At 43.2% G+C, this 23706-nt stretch overlaps 2 protein-coding genes across 4 annotated transcripts in view; one reads left to right on the top strand and one right to left on the bottom strand.

Moving 5' to 3' along the window:
- sqstm1 (sequestosome 1) overlaps positions 1-19966 on the bottom strand; it is a 69164-nt gene extending 49198 nt beyond the window's left edge. The window contains exon 1 of the mRNA XM_072590345.1: positions 19848-19966. The gene's annotated coding sequence lies outside the window, so the exon portion shown is untranslated. The remainder of the gene's footprint in view (positions 1-19847) is intronic.
- Positions 19967-20443: 477 nt separating this feature from the next.
- mgat4b (alpha-1,3-mannosyl-glycoprotein 4-beta-N-acetylglucosaminyltransferase B) overlaps positions 20444-23706 on the top strand; it is a 237743-nt gene continuing 234480 nt past the window's right edge. The window contains exon 1 of one of the 3 annotated variants that reach the window (XM_072590344.1): positions 20444-20673. In XM_072590344.1, the coding sequence (XP_072446445.1) occupies positions 20583-20673 (91 nt within the window). In that variant the 5' untranslated portion in view covers positions 20444-20582. The remainder of the gene's footprint in view (positions 20674-23706) is intronic. The other 2 variants (XM_072590342.1, XM_072590343.1) reach the window with 2 other exon arrangements.

Here is a 23706-nt window from a genome sequence, read left to right as displayed (position 1 = left end):
TTGCAACATTTAAAAGGCATTTGGATGGGTATATGAATAGGAAGGGTTTGGAGGGATATGGGCCGGGTGCTGGCAGGTGGGACTAGATTGGGTTGGGATATCTGGTCGGCATGGACGTGTTGGACCGAAGGGTCTGTTTCCATGCTGTACATCTCTATGACTCTAAGTCACACAGTTAGCAATGTGCTAAAGACAGACAAGGGTGGGGGAGTCCAGAACTAGAGGGCATAGGTTCAGGGCAAGAGGGGAAAGATATAAAAGGGACCAAAGGGGCAACTTTTCACATAGAGGGTGGTGAGTGTATAGAATGAGCTGTCAGAGGAAGTGGTGGAGGCTGGTACAATTACAACATTTAAAAGGCATCTGGATGGGTATATGAATAGGCAGGGTTTAGACGGAAATGGGCCAAGTGCTGGCAGATGGGACTAGATTAGGTTAGGATATCTGGTCAGCATGAACGATTTGGACTGAAGGGTCTGTTTCTGTTCTGCACATCTTTATGACTCTAAATCAACATAGATGTGTCTGTTCTTTTCTATCTTGTACTTTCCCATATTCTCCTTAAATACATTTGTGCTATTTGCCTCAACTACATTATAAGGTGATGAGTTGCACATTCACATTTCTCTCTGGGAAAAGATGTTTCTTTCAAGTTCCCAATTGGATTTATTAGTGACCATCTTTAGTTATGGCCAGTAGTTTTAGCATCCGTTTTCTACCGTCTCTAATACCTGGCAAAGCATTTATCCTCATAGGAATTTTCTCGGGCAGAGAGGTTGGGAGCAGATCACAAAATGGCAACTCTTTAAAAGGAACAATTGCCTGTTAGAGATTAGATTAGATTAGATTACTTACAGTGTGGAAACAGGCCCTTCGGCCCAACAAGTCCACACTGACCCGCCGAAGACCAACCCATCCATACCCCTACATTAGTCCCTTCACCTAACACTACAGGTAATTTAGCATGGCCAATGCACCTGACCTGTACATCTTTGGACTGTGGGAGGAAATCGGAGGATCCGGAGGAAACCCACGCAGACATGAGGAGAATGTGCAAACTCCACACAGTCAGTCGCCTGAGGCAAGAACTGAACCCAGGTCTCTGGCGCTGTGAGGCAGCAGTGCTAACCACTGTGCCACCGTGTTCCTGAAAATTATCTTCTAATTCGGTTATTCATTTTAATTTAAAAAATTATGAACAATTACAGCCAAGTAAAGCCCCTCCTGCTCAATTCAGCTTGCCCAAAGGATTGTAATATCTTGTCATCACAATGTATACACTCAAAGTTTGCGAGAAGATTTGTAGCTCGGGTGCTCGTTGTTGTGGTTCTGTTCGCCGAGCTGGGAATTTGTGTTGCAGACATTTCGTCCCCTGTCTAGGTGACATCCTCAGTGATTGGGACCCTCCTGTGAAGCGCTTCTGTGATGTTTCCTCTGGCATTTATAGTGGTTTGTCTCTGCCGCTTCCGGTTGTCAGTTCCAGCTGTCCGTTGCAATAGTCCGTATATTGGGTCCAGGTCGATGTGCTTATTGATTGAATCTGTGGATGAGTGCCATGCCTCTAGGAATTCCCTGGCTGTTCTCTGTTTGGCTTGTCCTATAATAGTAGTGTTGTCGCAGTTGAACTCATGTTGCTTGTCATCTGCATGTGTGGCTACTAAGGCTACTTAGTACTAAGGCTACTAAGGTCATGTCATTTCGTGGCTTGTTGGTGTTCATGGATGCGGATCATTAGTTGTCTTCCTGTTTGTCCTATGTAGTGTTTTGTGCAGTCCTTGCATGGGATTTTGTACACTACGTTGGTTTTGCTCATGCTGGGTATCGGGTCCTTCCTTTTGGTGAATTGTTGTCTGAGAGTGGCTGTTGGTTTGTGTGCTGTTATGAGTCCTAGTGGTTGCAGTAGTCTGGCTGTCAGTTCGGAAATACTCTTGATGTATGGTAGTGTGGCTAGTCCTTTGGATTGCGGCATGTCCTCATTCCGTTGTCTTTCCCTTCGGCATCTGTTGATGAAATTGCGCGAGTATCCGTTTTTGGCGAATAAATTGTATAGGTGTTCTTCTTCCTCATTTTGCAATTCTGGTGTGCTGCAGTGTGTTGTGGCCCTTTTGAACAGTGTCTTGATGCAACTTCTTTTGTGTGTGTTGGGGTGGTTGCTTTCGTAGTTCAGGACTTGGTCTGTATGTGTGGCTCTCCTGTAAACCTTTGTGGTGAATTCTCCGTTCGGTGTTCTCTGTACCATCACGTCTAGGAATGGGAGTTGGTTGTCCTTTTCTTCCTCTCTAGAGAATTGGATTCCTGTGAGTGTGGCGTTGATGATCCGGTGTGTGTTCTCTATTTCTGTGTTTTTAATGATTACAAAGGTGTCATCCACATATCTGACATACCATTCCTAGACGTGATGGTACAGAGAACACCTAACGGAGAATTCACCACAAAGGTATACAGGAAAGCCACATACACAGACCAAGTCCTGAACTACGAAAGCAACCACCCCAATACACACAAAAGAAGTCGCATCAAGACACTGTTCAAAAGGGCCACAACACGCTGCAGCACACCAGAACTGCAAAAAGACGAAGAAGAACACCTATACAATGTATTCGCCAAAAACAGATACCTGTGCAATTTCATCAACAGATGCCTAAGGGAAAGACAACGGAGCGAGGACATGCCGCAACCCAAAGGACTAGCCACACTACCATACATCAAGAGCATTTCCGAACTGACAGCCAGACTACTACGACCACTAGGACTCATAACAGCACACAAACCAACAGCCACTCTCAGACAACAAGAACGAAGGACCCGATACCCAGCATGAGCAAAACCAATGTAGTGTACAAAATCCCATTTTGTCCTACATAGGACAAACAGGAAGACAGCTAACGATCCGTATCCATGAACACCAACTTGTCACGAAACGACATGACCAACTATCCTTAGTAGTCACACACGCAGATGACAAGCAACATGAGTTCGACTGGGACAACACTACTATTATAGGACAAGCCAAACAGAGAACAGCCAGGGAATTCCTAGAGGCATGGCACTCATCCACAGATTCAATCAATAAGCACATCGACCTGGACCCAATATACCGACCACTGCAACGGACAGCTGGAACTGAGAACTGGAAGCGGCAGAGACAAACCACTATAAATGCAAGAGGAAACATCACAGAAGCGCTTCACAGGAGGGTCCCAAGCACTGAGGATGTTACCTAGACAGGGGACGAAATGCCTGCAACACAAATTCCCAGCTCAGCGAACAGAACCACAACAATGTATACACTCTCCAGTGATCTCTACGGAGAATGAAAAACTAGGTAAAAATCCAGAACAATATGGAGGTGGGGGGATGAAAGGTGTGGTGGTCAGAGGAAATTCCTCTTTGATCCACCTAGACAACTAAAACTAGCACAGGGGATCACTCTGACCCTGAATTCTTTGCAGTTTTTTGGAAGAGATGGTGCCCACCCAAACCAGAAACTTGGTTAGCTCTTGTTTGATGAAACTGACTGGTCAGCACAATAACCAACGCACACGATCACTACTCACAAGAATCAGCTTAAGGTATTTAACATCACTCTGGTTTGACACAACTTATAATTGTGATTTTTGTCTTTGCTTAAGTAAACATCCCTTATGCCCTGACTTGTTACTTACCCCTCAATCAACATCATCAAATAAAAAATCAATTTTCAAATCATTGTAACAATCTTGCCTTCAGGAATTCATACGGACAAACTGACTGTGATATTTCCTACGTTACAATAATGACTAACCTTCAAAAAGTAATTAATTAGCTGTATAGTGTTTTGTGTTGTCCTGAGATTGTCAAAGATTTTATGGAAATGTATTTGCTTTATTTTATCTGATTACACACAATGACTGACTTCCCACAACATTCCTGCTTTCATTTCAGATTTCTTTTTTTACCCCCTCATCCCCATGTGAGCATTAGATTTAGCACAAGGGAAAAACTGACCATCTTTCAACTAATGAAACATCTAAAATGCATGCTGCTGCACATACACTTTAATTAAAATGCCAACAGTATAAATATTTAATATTTTTAAGATAAGTAAACACTGTATCTGGTGATAGTGCAAATTGTTCTTGAATTACTGGTCCATTGAAATTTGAAGATCCAGGCTCAATTCCTGGCCCAGCTTACCTGACTGTGACAGTAGCAGCTGTCAGGATGCTGGGGGTAAAAAAGAAAATTACTGTTCTTGCTTCCTCCCCAGTTTCTGCTGGAAACACCACTGTGTAGGGTTAGTACACAATCAGGTTTAGCTGTAACTATGCCTGGTTATGAACTGTGTGCCAGGGTTCAACGCTTGTAGTCCAGCAAAAAGCCCATGCTTTCAAAAGAAGATGAAAAGAACAAAAACAAAAGAATGATTGCACTCATTAAAAAATAATTATACTGCAAAACTTTCAGTAATTTTCTTCAAAATACCTTATGATTTTGTGTCAAAAGGTCAGAAGTTGTGAAGAAAAGGATTTGTATTTCTCACCCATTTACCTCTCTACCACCTTATTTTTGATGTTGTGTTCTTCCCTGACTCCAATAATCAGGAATTTGATTAAAATATAAACAGAAAAAACTTAGCAGGTTTGGAAGTATCTGTGGATAGAAAACAGAGTTAACATTTCAAGTACATTCACCCTTCTTCAGAAAGGTCTGTGTTCTGAAGAAGGGTCACTGGACCGAAACTGTTATCTCTGCTTTTTGTCCACAGATACTGCCAGACCTGCTGAGTTTTTCCAACAGTTTATGATTTTCAGCATCTGCAGTTTTCAAGGTTTTTTAATGAACAGTTTGACATCCCTAGACATGCTAAGGTTCTTGTGGTGCAGCAGCAGTGACCCTATCTCTGAACTAGGAGGTCCATGCTCAAAATTGAAAAGTGTGGTGCTGGAAAAGCGCAGCAGGCCAGGCAGCATCCAAGGAGCAGGAGAATCAACGTTTCGGGCATAAGCCCTTCTTCAGGAATGAGGCTGGTGTGCCAAGCAGGCCGAGATAAAAGGTTGGGGGGGGAAATTTGGGGGAGGGGTGCTGGGAATATGATAGGTGGAAGGAGGTGAGGGTGAGGGTGATAGGACGGAGAGGGGGTGGGGGTGGAGAGGTCGGGAAGAAGATTGCAGGTCAAGAGGGTGGTGCTGAATCCGGGGGTTGGGACTGAGATAAGGTGGGGGGAGGGGAAATGAGGAAGCTGGAGAAATCTACATTCATCCCGTGTGGTTGGAGGGTTCCTAGGTGGAAGATGAGGCGCTCTTCCTCTAGGCGTCGTGTGGCCAAGGTCTGGTGATGGAGGAGGCCAAGGAACTGCATGGGAGGGGGCGTTAAAGGGTTCAGCCACGGGGCGGTTGGGTTGGTTGGTTGCGGGTGTCCCAGAGGTGTTTCCTGAAATGTTCTGCAAGTAGGCGGCCTGTCTCCCCAATGTAGAGGAGACCACATCGGGTGCAGCGGATACAGTAAATGATGTGTTGAGGTGCAGGTGAATTTACGACGGATATGGAAGCATCCATTGGGGCCTTGGAGGGAGGTGAGGGGGGAGGTGTGGGCGCAAGTTCTTCACTTCTTGCGGTTGCAGGGGAAGGTGCCGGGAGTGGAAGTTGGGTTGGTGGGGGGTGTGGACCTGATGAGGAAGTCACGGAGGGAATGATCTCTCCAGAACGCTGATAGGGGTGGGGAGGGAAATATATCCCTGGTGGTGGGGTCTGTTTGGAGGTGGCGGAAATGACAGAGGATGATACGATGTAGCTGGAGGTTGGTGGGTGGAAGGTGAGGACCAGTGGGGTTCTGTCCTGGTGGTGATTGGAGGGGTGGGGTTCAAGGGCGGAGGTGCGGGAAGTGGGTGCATATGCAGTGGAGAGCATCGTACACCATGTCGGAGGGGAAATTGTGGTCTTTGAAGAAGGAGGCCATTTGGCCTGTTCTGTAGTGGAATTGGTCCTCCTGGGAGCAGATGCGGCGGAGGCGAAGGAATTGGGAATATGGGATGGCGTTTTTACAGGGGGCAGGGTGGGAGGAGGTGTAATCTAGGTAGCTGTGAGAGTCGTTCGGTTTGTAGTAAATGTCTGTGTTGAGTCGGTCGCCCGAGATAGAAGTGGAGAGGTCTAGGAAGGGGAGGGAGGAGTCTGAGACGGTCCAGGTAAATTTGAGGTCAGGGTGGAAAGTGTTAGTAAAGTGGATGAACTATTCAACCAGGTAGAGCCAATACAATCATCGATGTAGCGGAGGAAAAGGTGGGGGATGTTGCCAGTGTAGCTGCGGAAGATGGACTGTTCCACATATCCGACGAAGAGGCAGGCATAGCTGGGGCCCACGCGGGTGCCCATGGCTACTCCTTTGGTTTGGAGGAAATGGGAGGATTGGAAGGAGAAGTTGTTAAGGGTGAGGACCAGTTCAGTCAGTCGAAGGAGGGTGTCAGTGGAAGGGTACTGGTTGGGTCGCCGGGAGAGAAAGAAGCGGAGGGCTTGGAGGCCTTCGTGATGGCAGATGGAAGTGTATAGGGACTGGATGTCCATCGTGAAGATATGGTGTTGAGGGCCGGGGAAGCGAAAATCATGGAGGAGGTGGAGGGCGTGGGTGGTGTCCCGAACATAGGTGGGGAGTTCTTGGACTAAGGGGGACAGGACAGTGTCGAGATGCAGTGATGAGTTCGGTGGGGTAGGAGCAGGCTGAGACAATGGGTCGGCCGGGGCAGTCGGGTTTGTGGATTTTGCTCAAATGCTATCTACTCCATAAATGTATCAGAGGGTTAGATCGGTTGGACAGTGAGTCTTTTTCTTCGGATGGCGATGGCTAGCATGAGGAGGTATAGCTTCAAATTGAGGGATGATAGATATAGGACAGATATCAGAGGTAGTTTCTTTACTCAGAGTAGTAAGGGTGTGGAATACACTGTCTGCAACAGTAGTGGACTCACTAACTTTAAGGGCATTTAAATGGTCATTGTATAAGCATATAGATGAGAATGGAATAGTGTAGGTTAGATGGGCTTCAGATTGGTTCCAGAGGTCGTCGCAAAAATCGTGGGCTGAAGGGCCTGTACTGCGCTTTAATATTCTATGTTCTAAATGTGTCCTAACAACTCTGAACAGGTTGGTTAGAAAATAACCTCTCAACTGATATTGTTTAACTGACCACTAGGTGGTGCAGGATCGCAGAGAGCAGGGCGGAAGTTGAAGTGTTCCAGATTTCCAGGAACAATAAGTTGCGCACTTGTCCTCACAATCGAGTGAAGGTTCACAACAGGATATGCAGGGAATCCTGGGGAAACAGTATATACACTTCAACAAGTTTTTTTAAAGTTTAAAACTGATGTTAAGTTGTAAATGACCTGTAATGATAAAACATCCGTTAGCAAGCTAATGAAACTGGTTAATGTACTCCACATTTTGTACCAGTTTAAAAATATTAAGCACTGTATAAATCAAGCTGCCACCAGACTGAGAATTCAAACAACAAAGGGTGTAATCAATGACATTTGACATAAAAAGAGCACTGTGATTGCTTCTGTATTCCAAGTAACAAAATATTTTCAACAAGTCAAAACTTGATTGGAAAATGTCAGATAGAAATGCTGCCAAATTTCTATTTAAATCCACTAATAGTAAGTTGTTTATTTCAATTCACTTACTATTTGTGTTTCATCTACCATCCATAATAGCTTGATGTAAACATCATTTTGAATCTTTGTCCTCAGTTCATCTTTCACATAGAATACACCACTTGTTTATTTCTAATTTCTCCTCAAATGTATCTCATATATTCCCTCAACTGCTCCCTGCAATAATGAGTTCCACATTCTAATCATTTTTTGGATAAAGAAAATTCTGTTGAATTTCCTACTGGATTTATTTGTGACTGTCTTAACTTCATAACCCCTAGTTTTGGTCTTCCCAACAGTGGAAACATGTTCTCTACATCTCTAACCATTCAAACTACTTCTGTCAGTCCTCTGTCAAGTCACCCATCAGCCTTCTCTTTTCAGAAAAGAAAAGCTCTAGCCTATTCAATCATTCTTGGTTTCACTATAATCTAATCAGAGCGAGGGAATCATGTTTAATGGCTCATCTTTCTGCTTTTGCAGTTATCTCCAGTGTCTTCCTATCTTTGACTCATTCCTTTTTCTCATCTACCATTGCAACAAAGCCAATCTGTTCACAACCTTGGCACCACAACTGATTTCAATGTGAGCTTCCAACCCCATATTTCTGCACCATGTTGACCATGCTTTCTGTGGCCTACACTACAAGTCTAGGAATACTCTGCTGAATTTATCACTCTGCTGAAGTGCCTCAAGAATGTTACATCAAAAGCACCAAATGCAAGTTGAGGTTTTTTTTTGAGGAATAGACTACTGTGGGGCAAATTTACACATGGCAGAGCATCTTATCTATGGCATAAATTACACTGGTTGCAATTGCTGTACTGCCCTGTGAGCTGAAATTGACAACCACAACACAGTCCAAAAATCCAACAGTAGCTCCTCAGGCTGTAATGTATTATTTACACGATACTGTTATGTGTTGTATTTGGATTTCCAGAAGACATTTGACAAGTTAAGTCACAAAAGGTTAAGTCAAAAGAACTCCACAGTGTTGGATGGTATATTGGCATGGATAGAAACTGGCTCATGGTCAGCAAATAGCGAGTAGAGATAATGATTCTTTTTCAGGTTGGCAACACGTGACAAGTGGGGCTCCACAGGGATCAGTGCTGGGACCACAACTGCTTACAAAAACATTAATGACTTGGAGGAATGAAGTAAATGTACTGTGCCAAATTTGCAGATGACACAAAAATAGATAGAAAGGCAGGTTGAGAGAGGATACAAACAGTTTACAGAGAGATATTGAGAGGTTAAATAAGTGGCCAAAATGTTGGCAAATGGAGAATAATATGGGAAAATGTGAAGTTGTTCATTTTGAAAGGGAAATAAAAGAACGGGGTTTTATTTAAATGGAGAGAAACTACGGAAAGTGCAACACAAAAGATTTTGGGGGTACTTGTATGTGAAACCCAGAAAGTTTGCACACAGGTACAACAGGAAATCAGGAAGGCTAATGAAATGTTGGTCCTAACTTCAAGGAGTTTGGAGTATAAGAATTAGAGAACTCTTACTGCATCTGTACAAGGTGCTGCTGAAACCACATCTGGAGTTCTGAGAGTTGTTTGGTCCGCTTGTTTAAGGAAAAATATCATGTCATTAGAGCAGTTCAGGGAAGGTTCACGAGAATAATGACTGGTCTGGAAGGATTGTCTTATATGATCAAAGGCTAAACAGGTTCAGATTCTGCTCACTGGAGTTTCAGAGAGTGAGAGATGATCTTATTGAAACGTGATTCTTAAAGGGCTTGACAGGGTAAACCCTGAGAGGATGTTTAGCATGTGGAAAAATCTTGGACCAGAGGGCATAGCCTCAGATTAAGAGGTGCCAATTTAAGACTGAGATGTGGAGGATTTCTTCCCTCAGAGGGCTCAGAATCAATCCTTATGTATATTTAAGGCTTTGATAGATTCTTGACCAGTTGAATCAAAGATTATGGGAAAAGGGAAGGAAAGTGGATGGGGGGAACGTTGGATCAGCCTTGATCCTGTTGAATAGCACAGCAGGCTCAAGGGGCTGAAGGCCTAAGCCTGTTCCTATTTCTTATGGTCTTAAATTAAACCATCAGCAGAATTGGAGCACTGAAAATCATATCCTCTACATAGTTGCAGATTCAACTGGAAATCAGTGCCACGATCAGTGCTCCTTCAAATGGGCTTGTAAATATGAATCGTCATTCCACTGGAGTCTATTCATACTTCACGATAAACTTAGATAACAATTAATTGCCAATAAACTCATTTATATTTTCTGCTCATTGGTTACATTTACTGCTTGACAAATAGATCATTCTGAAGGATTACATTAATTAATTTAATTTTCACCAAGAACATTATTACTCTAAAGGAACAATTGGTTCTTTAGTTTATTGATTGATTTAATCAACCATATTCATTAGAAAATGCAAATCTTGCTTGGATGTACACTTGCCAAGTCTTTCTTCCCTGCCTGTCATCCCATCTCAACTCCTAACCCTATTTTTCAAGTAAAATGTTCAATTTTGAATTTGCCCACTTTTATGGTCAGCAAAAATTGGTGACACTAATTGAACTAAAGCAAAAGTACCATAAAGATATAAGATCAGAAGTAGGTAATTTGGCCCATCAAGTCTGCTCCACCACTGGATCACAACTGATATGTTTCTCAACCTCATTCTCCTGCCTTCTCCCCATATCTTTGATTTCCATACTCATCAAAAGCCTACCTCTGTCTTAAATACACTTAATAATGTGACCTCTACAGCTTTCTGTGCCAATGAGTTCCAAAGATTCACCACCTACTGGCTGAAGAAATTCCTCATTTCAGTTCTAAATGTTTGTCCCTTCACTCTGAGACTGTGTCTTGGTTCTAATCTTCCTACGAGAGGAAATATCTTCAACATGTTCACTCTATCCAGGCTTCTCAGTATTCTGTAAGTTACAATGAGATCACCCCCCATCCTTCTGAACTCCAAGTATAGATCCAGAATCCTCAACCGCCCCTCATATGACAAGCCCTTCATCCCTGGGATCAACAATGACTGGTGGCATAGAAAAAGGCAGTATTGAAACTAAAAGGCTCTTTGAGCTTGCTCTGCCATTCGGTATGATCATGGGCTGATTTTCTATGTCATCTGAGTTCTGAAGAGGAGTATGTTAAACTTGAAATATTCAGTCTGTTTCTCTCTTCACATTACCAGACTTACTGAGTTCCTCCAGCATCCTTGTCTTTACTTCAAATCATCGACATCCTTTATACTTTATTAGACAAAGGAGAGACAGTGGATGTGTTTTATTTGATGTCCAGAAGGCCTTTAACAAGGCATTGCACAGGAGGCTGTTAAATAATAGAGGCTGTTAAATGGTTTTTAGGGACAAGATATTGACAAGGATAGAGGATTGGCTGACTGGCAGTGGGGATAATGGGGTCTTTTTCAAGATGTCAGCTGGTGACGAATGGAATTTCACAGGAGACAATGTTGGGACCACAACTATTTATGCTATACATAAAATGATTTGGATGAAGGAACTGAGGCCATTGTTGCTAAGGTTGCAGATGACACAAAGATAGATAGAGGGCTGGTTATGTTCAGGTAGTGGGGAGACTGCAGAAGGACTTGGACAGTCGAGGAAAGTGGACAAAGGAGTGGCAGATGGAACACAATGTGGAAAGTGTGGGGTTGTAACTTCGGTAAGAAGAGTAAAGGCATACATAGGCTACTTTCTAAATGGGGAAAGGCTTCAGAAATCTGAAGCACAAAGAGACTTAGGAATCCTGGTTCAGGATTCTCTTCAAGTTAACATGCAGATTCAGTTGGCAGTTAGGAAGGTAAATGCAAAGTTAGCATGCATTTCAAGCTGGTTAGAATACAAGAGCAGAAAGGTATGTGAGTAGTGGAATTATGAAAGACAAGAGAGACAAAGCCAATGTAAAAAGTCATTTAACTTTCAATAATTTCCAACTATAATTAAAATTATAAGGAATGTGATTTGACAGATGTAACATTAAGTTTAAGTGCCAGAGAGCTTGTTTGGTCATAGTTAACAATTATTATTCCATTAAAAAAGCAAGAACCACTTCACAATTTAACCACATGACATAAGATCAGAAGCACATATTTGAGGAGAATGTGAGGACTGCAGATGCTGGAGATTAGAGTCAAGTGTGGTGCTGGAAAATCACAACAGGTCAGGCAGCATCCAAGGAGCAGGAAAATCGACGTTTCGGGCAAAAGCCCTTCATCAGGAATGAGGCTGGGAGCCTCAGGGGTGGAAAAATAAGTTGGAAAGGGGTGAGGCTGGGGGAAGGTAGCTGAGAGTGCAATAAGTGGATGGAAGTGGGGGTAAAGTTGCTAAGTCGGAAGGAGGGTGGAGTGGATAGGTGAGAAGGAAGATTGACAGATGGGACATGTTGCGAGGGCGGTGCTGAACTGGAAGGTTGGAACAGGGAAAAGGTAGGGGGAGGGGAAATGAGGAAACTGGTGAAATCCACATTGATGCCAGGGGGTCAGATGGTCCCGAGGCAGAAGATGATGCGTTCTTCCTCCAGGCATCGGGTGGTAACGGAGTGGCGATGGAAGCGTCCCAGGACCTGCACGTCCTTGGCAGAGTGGGAGGGGGAGTTAGTATTCAGCCACAGGGCGGCGGGGTGATTGGTGCTGGTATCCCGGAGATGTTCTCTGAAGCACTCTGCCAGTAGGCGCCCTGTCTCCCCAACGTAGAGGAGACTGCATCAGGAGCAACGAATACAGTAAATGACATGTGTGGAAGTGCAGGTGAAACTTTGATGGATGCGGAAGGCTCCTTTGGGGCCTTGGAAGGAGGTGACGGGGGAGGTGTGGGTGCAGGTTTTGCAACTCCTGCAGTAGCAGGGGAAGGTGTCAGGTAGGGAGGGTGGGTTGTTACAGGACGTGGACCTGACAAGGTAGTCACGGAGGGAATGGTCTTTATGGAAAGCGGATAGGGGTGGGGAGGGAAACATATCTCTGGTGGTGGGGTCCATTTGTAGTTGGCAGAAATGGTGGAGGATGATGTGATGTATACGGAGGTTGGTGGGGTGGAAGGTGAGGACCGGGGGGTTCTGTCCTTGTTGAGGTTGGAGGCATGAGGTTCAAGGGCAGAGGTACAGGACATGGATGAGGTGTGCTGGAGGGCATCATCGACCATGTGGGAGGGGAAATTGCGATCTTTAAAGGAGGGCATCTGCTGTGTTCTGTGGTGGAACTGGTCCTCGTGGGAGCAGATGAAGTGGAGGAGTTGGGAATAAAGGTTAGCATTTTAGCAGGAGGCAGGGCGGGAGGACGTGTAATCCGGGTAGCTGTGGGAGTCGGTGGGTTTGTAGAAAATGTCAGTGTTGAGTCGGTCACCGTTAATGGAGCTCTCCATCACCACTTTAATCTACCACTCAGTCAACCCGTTGTCCCCTATGACTCTGTGGTGACAGAATCTCTGAGGTAACCAATGAGTTTGCTTTCAGAATTATAAGTTACTGGGGTTCAAGTCCCCTGGGTTTAATTGTGGCTCAAGTAAGAAAAAAAAGTTAGAGTTCCCTCAGTAAAAGAGGGTTAAAGTCCCCCAGAAAAAGGAGGTTGGAGTCCTCTTGTGGTGAGGTTTGAGGCTCTGGAGCACAGTGTAAAAAAAACTGCTGTCTGTCTCTATCACCTTGCCTTAGACTGGTTGTTAAGAGGGGAAATCCCCCACGCGGAGGTCAGGACCCTGAAGTGGGTGTGGAGACTACACCTACAGGAATGAGATTTGGGGCTCCAGAGCATTGAAAGACAAATTAAAAATCAGGAACTTCAAAGAAAAATATCGAAACAACATTTGGTACTTCTTAAAGTTATCACATTTATCGCCCACACCTCCCTTTAGAAGTACTTTTTGGACAACATGGCGTCACTGGGAAAAGGGGGAGAAAGTGGAGCCCATCTGCTCGGATCCCGACAATCAAGTGTATTGACTGCCGGGGAAGCTTTGTCCAGGTTTTTGTTGTGGAAGTCTCAGTTTCTGGGCTGTGGACTCGACTCTGCGAGTCCTTTTTCTGGGGGAGGGGAGTGGCTTGGACTGCAGCACCACGTGGTCTGCTCTGAGGGTTTTCTCTTTTTATAAGTGTAACTTCATCGAGAGGATGTGAAAGAAAGGGAAATGCTGAAACTATGTTTGTACTAATACTCGCGTCGAGGGGTGAAGTTTCAATGTAAATTGTGCTGTGCTAAGAGTCTCAAAAAATATTTTGGTTTGTTAAAATACTGGTTGAGGAAATCCTTTTAAGTAGCTGTTTTGCCTTATTTGAATCAGGATCTCAATTCAATATGTTTTGTGGGCTATGTAATAGGGCACATTTTGTTTTTACATTAATATTATACAACATTAGGTTATTTTTAAAATTATTAACCGCATAACCTTAAAACAAATTGATTGAGGGCCTTGAGCCTCTGAAGTATTTGAAATTCTACAATGCCTGTTTCAAAAACAATTGTGTCAATGGTCATGCTTTAGACTGAAGAGAGCATTGTATTAAAATATCGTTCCTGTGTTTTTAATGCAGTGTGTTCACAAAAAGAAGAGTGCATTTTAATTTTGATGTTTTTGTTAAGATTTTAGAGAATATGAGAACTTAAGACTGAGCTGTTTAAGTTCTTTCAATTATTGTTAAGACTTAATTGGTCCCCTTCATATTGCAGATTCAAAGAATGTTGATCTCTACCAAAGTTGTCATTGTAATTCTGACTGCTTTATTTGGGAAGCTTCATTTGGGGAACATATTTAATATATTCTGCATTTGTTTCCCACAAATACTTGAGATTTAAAACTGAACTGAAACTGCCTCTTCAATGGCTACAGCACGTCAAACATTTTGTTGGTTTCTTGCTGTTCCAGATTTTGAAATACTCTTCCTCCTAGTTTTCACATTCACAAAGTATTCATTTGTTTAAGGAAAAAATAATCTTTGACTAACCTGAATGAGGTACCCAAGGGTTTGATTTTAGGACCATGGATTGTTGTTTATAAATGACTGAATTGTTTAGACAGTACAATTTACAAGTTTATGGATTGTATAAACTTGATAATGATGTAAATGGTGAACAAAGTAACAGACTTCAAGATAGCTGAGAATGTTGAAATAGACAGACACAATCTATTGTAGTTAAATGTGTGACTGTCTTCATACTGATAACCAACTTGGCAAGAAAAGGATGAGAGAGGAAATGCAGAGATATTTTCAGGAGCTAACATCATCTCTAGAGTTTCTCCATGCACAGGTAAAGCATGCTTTCGGACCACCACCCACCCCTCCACAATCTGATCCAACAGAATCAATCAGCTCCCCAGTCATGAGCATGTCACCTTTTGTTTTCCTCTCTCTGTGTCTGATTGTCATAACAGCACAGCACTGACATTATAAACACTTTGCAGACCGTCTTAACACTCTTGGTCACCTGCAGAGACATATTATCAGACTCTTCACTCACACCAGTTGCGTAATCTTTTGATCTGGATGTAGGTTTGCTCGCTGAGCTGGAAGTTTCATTTTTAGACGTTTCATCACACTACTAAGCAAAATCTTTAGTGGGCCTCAGGCGAAGCAATGTACATGATTCCTGCTTTCTATTTATATAGAAATAAAAACCTACATGCAGAACCTCAACCTGAGCTACAAATCTCAAAACTTGCTGACCTTTTGATCTCTCTGCCCTCCACCTATAAACTCAAAAATCAATGCTTTCCTTTATTGGTCAGAGCATTGAGTATAAGAGTTGGGAGGTAATGTTGCAGTTGTACAGGACATTGGTTAAGCCACTTTTAGAATAGTATGTGCAATTCTGGTCTCCCTCCTAAAGGAAGGATGTTGTGAAACTTGAAAGAGTTCAGAAAAGATGTACAAGAATCTTGCCCGGGTTGGAATGTTTGAGCTATAGGGAGAGGCTGAACAGGCTGGGGCTGTTTTCCCTGGAGCGTCAGAGGCTGAGGGGGTGACCTTACAGAGGTTTACAAAACCATGAGGGGCATGGATTGGTTAAATAGACAAGGTCTTTTTCCTGGGATGGGGAGTCCAGAACTATAGGGCATAGGTTTAGGGTGAGAAGGGAAAGATTTAAAAGGGACTGAAGGGACAGGTTTTTCACACACAGGGTGCTGTGTGTATGGAACGAACTGCCAGGGGAAGTGGTGGAGGCTAGTACAATTACAAAGGCATCTCAATGGGCTTAGAGCAGACCTGGGCATTTTAAGGCCCGCGAGCCATATCCGGCCCTTTGGTCGTTCCTGTCCGGCCCGCATGAGATCAATCTTAAATTAGAACATAAATGAAAAAGTATTTACGCCATGCAGACAATACAACTGTGTTGCTTTTGTTTTGAAAAGGATGCTTTTTTTATTTACGTATGGACGCACATGTGCGTGCGTGAACAGCTAAACACCGTGCGTGGGTGGCACAGTGGCAAGCACTGCTGCCTCACAGCACCAGAGACCCGGGTTCAATTCCCACCTCGGGCAACTGTCTGTGTGGAGTTTGCACATTCTCCCTGTGTCTGCGTGGGTTTTCTCCCACAGTCCAAAAATGTGCAGGTTAGGTGAATTGGCCATGCTAAATTGCCCGTGGTGTTAGGTGAAGGGGTAAATGTATGGGAATGGGTCTGGGTGGATTGCTCTTCTGAGCGTCAGTGTGGACTTGTTGGGCCGAAGGGCCTGTTTCCACACTGTAAGTAAAAGTGATGCTTGCTGGCTCGCCCTCAAAATGTCAGCTCACGCCAAGACAAGTCATGTCACATCCCACAAAATCGCCAGAAACAGTAAACCGTTTTCTGATGGAGAATTTATTAAGGAGTGCTTGTTGGACTCTGCATAACTAATATGCCCAGAGAAAAAGGAGGCACTTGAGAATGTGCCCCTCACGACGCACTGTAATGAGAAGGATTGGGGACATCACCATAAATCTGGAGCTTCAGCTGCAGCACAGAGCGGTCAACTTTTGGCTTTTTTCCTTGGTTTTGGATGAGAGCTGTGACGTACGTGACACAGCCCAGCTACTCATCTTCATATGTGGGACAACTATGGACTTTAAAATCACAGAGGAGCTGGCAGCCATGCAGTCAATGAAAGGAACAACAACTGGTAATGATTTGTTCACGGAGGTAAATGCCTGTTTGGACACGTTGGGACTAAAATGGGACAAGCTGGCGGGTGTGACAACGGGTGGTTGCCCAAATCTAATGGGAAAAAATTTTGGACTCTTAAAAGAGAATGCAGGATAAAGTGACAGAAATTGACCCCGAATAGAAATTGGTATTTTTGAATTGTATAATACATCATGAAGTGTTGTGTAAGTTAGTGTTAAAAATTAACCATGTGATTGATGTTGTTAATTTCATCAGGGCAAGAGCTTTGAATCACAGGCAGTTTGTTGCACTTTTGGAGGAAAATGAGACTGAACATCGTGATATAGGCTACCACACAGCTGTCAGGTAGCTTAGCCTGGGGCAAAATGCTGAAAAGTTTATGGGACCTGACAGAAGAGATTCAAGATTTCTGTGTGAAGAAAGGGAATGGCATTCCACAGTTTTCAGATGCAGACTGGATTGCAGACCTTGGTTTTGCTGTTGATTTGACTGCACTTATGAATAAACTCAACATGAAACTGCAGTGCAAGGGCGTTTTTGTACATGAAATGTACAACTTGGTGAAGGCTTTTACGAGCAAGTTGCAGCTTCTCTCAAGCCAAATGGAGGACAACATTCTCACCCACTTGCCAACACTGAAGGAAGCTGCACCTTCAGCTCATTACCTCCACAGGAACTCATCTATGTGAGAAGCACTGCATGGTGAATTTTCAAGGCGATTTCAAGACTTTAAAACGGTTGAGAATGAAATGTACATTATTTTTTTCCCCATTTACATGCAATGTGGAGAATGCACCTAGTGATGTTCAGCTTGAACTCATTGACCTGCAGTCAGACACACTTCTGGCAGAGTACCTTAGGTCAGTCTCACTGCTTGATTTTTACTCTTCCCTCAAAGAGAAGAACTTTCCACACATGAGGAGGCATGCTCAGAAGATTCTAGTCCTCTTTGGATCTACCTATATTTGCGAACAGACATTCTCAGTGATGAAGTTCAACAAATCCAAACACAGATCCTCCATCACTGATGATCACCTCTCAGTTGTCCTTTACATATCAAACTCAGACATTCAACCAGATTTCAGTGCACTTGTTCAAGCCCAAAACAGACTGGATTTTTCTCACTAAACAAGTCAAATGAACTGAAAAACATCAAAAGCACTTATTGCTTTTTGTATAGAGTTCTTTGTAATACTGAACAATAACGAAACAACTTTTCATTGAGGTTTGTGAGATTAACATGTTAAAAATAAAATGAAATACTGAAATTATTGTTTTTACTGTTTATTCCTTCTATATTTGACCTACTCCACAATTTCATATCTTTATTGTAACAGAATATCCTTATTCTTTTGATTACAAGTTTCAGTGCAAAACAGTATAATTTAGTACTTTTTACAATGGGAGAAAATTAATACTGAGCAGAATTATGTTCAACTTATTGTTGGTTTGGCCCTCCAACACAACTCAGGTTTCTCATGTGGCCCCTTGGAAGAATTAATTGCCCACCCCTGGTTTAGAGGGACATGGGCCAAATGCTAGCAAATAAGACTAGATTAATTTAGGATTCTGGTTGACATGGACAAGTTAGACTGAAGGGTCTGATTCCATGCTGTCCATCTCTATGACACCAGGTTATAGTCCAACATGTTTATTTTAAATTGCAAGCTTTCAGAGTTCTATTCCTTCCTCAGGCATGGTATAATTGGGAGGTATAAGACACAGTAATTATCATCAAAAAGTTAACAATTTGAAAACTAGATGCCCTTGTTGAATCCTTTAATCAGTTAGGAGATCTTGTTTTAAAGTTGTTAACATTTTGCTTATAAATACTGTGTCTTATACCTCCTCATCATACCAAGCCTGAGGAAGGAGCAGAACTTGAAAAACTTGCAATTCCAAATAAACTTGTTGGACTATTATCTGATTTTGAGGATTCCTGATGAAGGGCTTATGCCCAAAACATTGATTCTCCTGCTCCTCGGATGCTGCCTGACCTGCTGTGTTTTTCAGCACCACTCTCTGGACTCTGCTCTCCAGCATCTGCAGTTCTCTCTTTCTCCTATAACCTGGTTTTATGTGACTTCATCGTTGGTTGCCATGGATACAGCAGGATCCAGGTGGTCAACTCAGCAACATCCAAGGAGATCATTTTACATTCTAGAAAACTATTTTCATTCATACCAAATGACACCAAAATTGGAGGTGTAGTGGACAGCAAAGAGGGTTATCTCAGATTACAACAGGATCTGGACCAGATGGGCCAATGGGCTGAGAAGTAGCAGATGGAGTTTAATTCAGATAAATACGAGGTGCTGCATTTTAGGAAAGCAAATCTTAGCAGGACTTATACACTTAATGGTAAGGTCCTCGGGAGTGTTGCTGAACAAAGAGACATTGGAGTGCAGGTTCACAGCTCCTTGAAAGTGGAGTTGCAGGTAGATAGGATCGTGAAGTGGCGTTTGGTATGCTTTCCTTTATTGGTCAGAGTATTGAGTACAGGAGTTGGGAGGTCTTGTTGCTGCTGTACAGGACACGGGTCAGGCCACTGTTGGAATATTGCATACAATTCTGGTCTTCTTCCTATTGGAAGGATGCCGTGAAACTTGAAAGGGTTCAGAAAAGATTTGCAAGGATGTTGCCAGGGTTGGAGGATTTGAGCTACAGGGAGAGGCTGAACAGGCTGGGGCTGTTTTCCCTGGAGCATCGGAGGCTGATGGGTGACCTTACAGAGGTTTACAAAATTATGAGGGGCATGGCTAAGATAAATAGACAAAGTCTTTTCCCTGGGGTCAGGAAGTCCAGAACTAGAGGGCAAAGGTTTAGGGTGAGAGGGGAAAGATATAAAAGAGACCTAAGGGGTAACTTTTTCACACAGAAAGTAGTGTGTGTATGGAATGAGCTGCCAGGGGATGTGGTGGAGCCTGGTACAACTGCAACATTTAAGAGGCATTTGGATGTGTATATGAATAGGAAGGGTTTGGAGGGATATGGGCTGGGTGCTGGCAGGTGGGACTAGATTGGGTTGGGATATCTGGTCGGCCATGGACGGGAGGGTCTGTTTCCACGCTGTACATCTCTATGACTCATACAGCATATTACCAGCTGCCTCCTCAAACTTACCGGGCGAGAGTTGTATTTCAAGGCCGGATTGTTTTTGTTTACAACGTGTTCCACAGACCAAGGCAGCGGCGGACATTTTGAAGAGTCAGGGGCAGGGCTGCTGCGCGGACACCCTCACGTCACCTCCCGCCCCGCCACAAGGAGGAGTGCGCGTGCGCCTTCCGGGTAACCGGCCCCGGCTGAAAACGCGCACGCGCCCTTCCATTAAAGCTGGGGAAGGCTGAAGATCCTCAACCACGTTGATTCTCCTGCTCCTTGGATGCTGGCTGACCTGCTGTGCTTTTTCCAGCACCACTCTCGAACTCTAACCTACAACATCTGCAGTTCTCACTTTCTCCACACATCCCACCTCCCTTTAAGACCCCACCCACCCGGCCTACCCTTCCAACCCACTGCCTCTCAGTCCCGCCTCCGCCCCCTCATTTCTCCCCCCCTGCTCAAGCCCGCCCATCCCCCAACGGACCCCGCCCATCCCCCAACGGACCCCGCCCCGCGTGCCCCGGGAACCAGATATCCATTCGCGGGGTGAGGGGCTGACGTATTGCGTGATCGCGGGCTTATCGCCCGACGTCGCCTCAATCCGCGATGTGTGTGTATTTGGGGAAAGTAGTGCGTGTGAGGCGGTGCTGGGAGAAGCGGGAGCCTCGGGTGCTGGTGACAAAACCCAGAGAGAGAGAAAGGATGGAAGGCTCGCTTTAGATAATAAAATAATGCTAATAATGCCTGCCCGGTGAGATGAGGCTCCGAAATGGGACTGTTTTGACGGCTGTGGTCTTGTGCAGTGTGGTCTCTGTGTCTTGGTACGCGGCGTTCTCCGCTCAGAAAGGTGAGAGAGAGGGAGAAAGAGGGAGCTGGGAGTGAGAGAGAAATTAAAATGTCAACAGGCACCCGCACGTTATACCACTTCACACCCCTCGTCCCCACTCCCCCTTCAGCATCTCCCTGCTTTCCCTCCCAACATCACCCTTCCTTAATGATCCTTCCCCACCCCAGCTATTCCTTCCCCCCCCCCTTTTCTCTCTTTCTTTCACCCTCCGAGAATCTATTTGTTTGCGATGGCTTTTAAATATTTATGCCAGACTCCTCTTTCTTCCCCCCCCCCCCCGCCACGACCTTCCTTCCCTTTTTAGGTGGAATGCAGAAGTCATTTGCCTTCCTTAATAATTCTCCAGTTATTTTCGAGAATATTCACACTTTTGTGATGGGTTTCCATGTTTTATTCTAGATCTCCCCTGGTCCCTCGTCTTCCCCACCCTTTTTTTTGTTTTTAAGTGCGATGCAAAAGTCGTTTGCAGAAATCCACGAGGGTCTGGCAAAAAGGCTATCCCAGCAAATAAACAACATGGATTGCATGTGTTTCTGTCAGCATTGAACAGTGGATTTGTAGGGTCCCTCTGGGATTGTTTTTAAAACAACTCCATGTTCAAACTCAACACTAAACTGTTGTTTTTCTTCTATCATTCATCTCTTGGTCATCTTTGTCTTCCCCGTCCAATGTATTTTTTACGAATTCAGAATCAATACAGTAACCACTTGCTTCAGGTTTGTTGTTTGGTTCTTGTTAATTCTCTGCGCTGTGTTACAGTAACGTTGAGACAAATTACGATGTTTCCAACTTTAGTTTCAATGTTAACTTTAACGCGGTTTCTTTGTTTTAAAGAAATCTCTGTTTACAAAACGTGACAACATTAGCGATAACCCAAGTTGTCGGATGTTTCCTCTTGGATTTGCTCTGTCCGAGTACAGTTTTTTTTGTTGTTGGATTCAGTTTTGTTTTGCGACCACGTTTGTTTTGTTTATGATGTGAGTTTTATATAATAACCCCCAAGCCGTAGCTATTCACTTTTTCTGTTGACGAAACAGCTTTCTTCATTGCGTTGGATTGGAGTTGTTGCGTTGGATTTACGAACCTCATACAGGTAGATGGAATGATGAAGGTTCGAAGTGTTTAAGGATTAGTTCTTTCTTTCATCTGTAGACCCCACTGTTTCATCTCCGCCTTTTCTCTATAATGATTTTGAAGGCTCACTTTTTTTTTATGTACACAGTTCGATTTCGGTCTGCTTTTTAGATAATGAATAGGAGCCCGTGTGTGAACGATGTTTTTATTCTTTCATGCGATGTCGACATCACACTCGAGGTCCTCATTAATTGCTCATTCCGAATCACGGTGGATAGGATAATGGTGGCTTATTTCTTGAACTGTTATTGTCCATCTGGTATAGAAACACCTACAATGCCAGTGGAGTGGGATGGGGAGAAGAGAGGGGTAGTTCCCAGGATTTTTCACCCATCAACCAATCAGCTTTCCAAATGAGAGTAGTCTGTGAAGGGAAATTGTCGGTGGTGATGAACCTGTGTGACTGTCCCTAGATGGTAAATTATATAGATTTGGTATATGTTAAAGTATCCTTGGCAAATTGCTGCAATAGTCTTTTTTATTTTAAGCTGTTTTACCATTTAAACAGTAGACTTCTGAGTGAATCTCAGTGTTTTACCAGAGGACTTGTGTTCATTTGATTGTGGATGTTATATGATTTGTTTCACTTTCTACTAGCATACAACATTTTCTAAAATAATAGAACTCTTGAAAAGTTGACTAGATGTTAAACAGGTGTTGCCTCTGAATATACCAATATTGAATAGATTTCTGACACACTTAGGTTTGTGGGCCGATATTTTAATCTGGCCTATAAACAGCGGTAAATATGTGCAATCTCTCAGTATTTGAATGAAATTGGTTAATGCTGTTTAATATTTTATGCTGCTTTTTCATCAGCTGTCTGTCTTGGGTGCTGTATTTTGATATTTTCTTTTAAACATGTCTAAGGTTACTGTTTTACTGCATGCAGCTAGCTTGTCATGGGAGTAGGAGTGTGATAGTGAAGTTTGTTAGTGCCAATCTGAGTGGAATCAAATCTGAATTTACATGACAGCATTACTTGCATTTAAAGTTGAAAGATTAAAGGCAAGTTTTATTTCCCTAATGTGTTGTTTACATAATGAAAGATGAGTTGTTAAAGAGTATTAGTGTTCTGTTGGATTATAAATTGCATCCTACTGTTCATTTCATAGTGACCTTGCTGCATATCATGAAACCGAACTGCTTATGGCCCTGCAATTACCTTTAAAACCTAAAATATAAGCGTGATAATGTATAAATTCATTCTTCATTTCACACATTCAAACTTTACCAACCTGACTATTTTTAAACAAATTATTTTATTTGATTTCCCCTCTTAAGTGGTTGCATTAATATGATTTGTAGTCCCTTGAATTTTGACGGTTTGAAGGGTAATCTAAAAGCATTGTGATAAATACTTGAAGGGGGAAAAGTGACGGATGTGGGACTAACTGTCAAAGAAATTGCTTAGACATAGTTCACAGGAGGAGGTCATTCTGTTTGCTATCATTCTTCTAAAGCAATTGAAGTCACTGGTCAACTGCATTGGTATGGGACACTACTTTAGCCACAAGTTTTTTTTATTACAATATATGTAAAAATACTTCATGGGTACATCTTATTAAACTAATCTACTTTGCTTTTTAATGGCAATCTAGTCACCTTTTACTGATACCTGTTAAAATAAATATATAGAATGCCTCAAAGTATTGCTGTACCCCCACCTCCCCAAACTCAAGCATACACCATACTTCAGTCACTTTTGTCCTCTGTTACTGCCTTCATCTTGGAGATCCAATGCCCTTTTCAAAACCTTGGTGTTACTGTACATTTTTGTAGTCATAATGAAGTGATCATCAGTCCCCTATCCTTAACACCATCTGTGTGCGCATTCAGTTTCAAATAGTTGGAATAGTCTTTTGTCACTTGGCTATGAGTGTTTTTAAAAAAAATGTT

This window comes from Chiloscyllium punctatum, chromosome 20 (assembly GCF_047496795.1).
Source record: "Chiloscyllium punctatum isolate Juve2018m chromosome 20, sChiPun1.3, whole genome shotgun sequence".
Classification (NCBI taxonomy): domain Eukaryota; kingdom Metazoa; phylum Chordata; class Chondrichthyes; order Orectolobiformes; family Hemiscylliidae; genus Chiloscyllium; species Chiloscyllium punctatum.
Note: the sequence above shows the minus strand (reverse complement) of the source record. Positions and strands in the feature narration are given on the sequence as shown.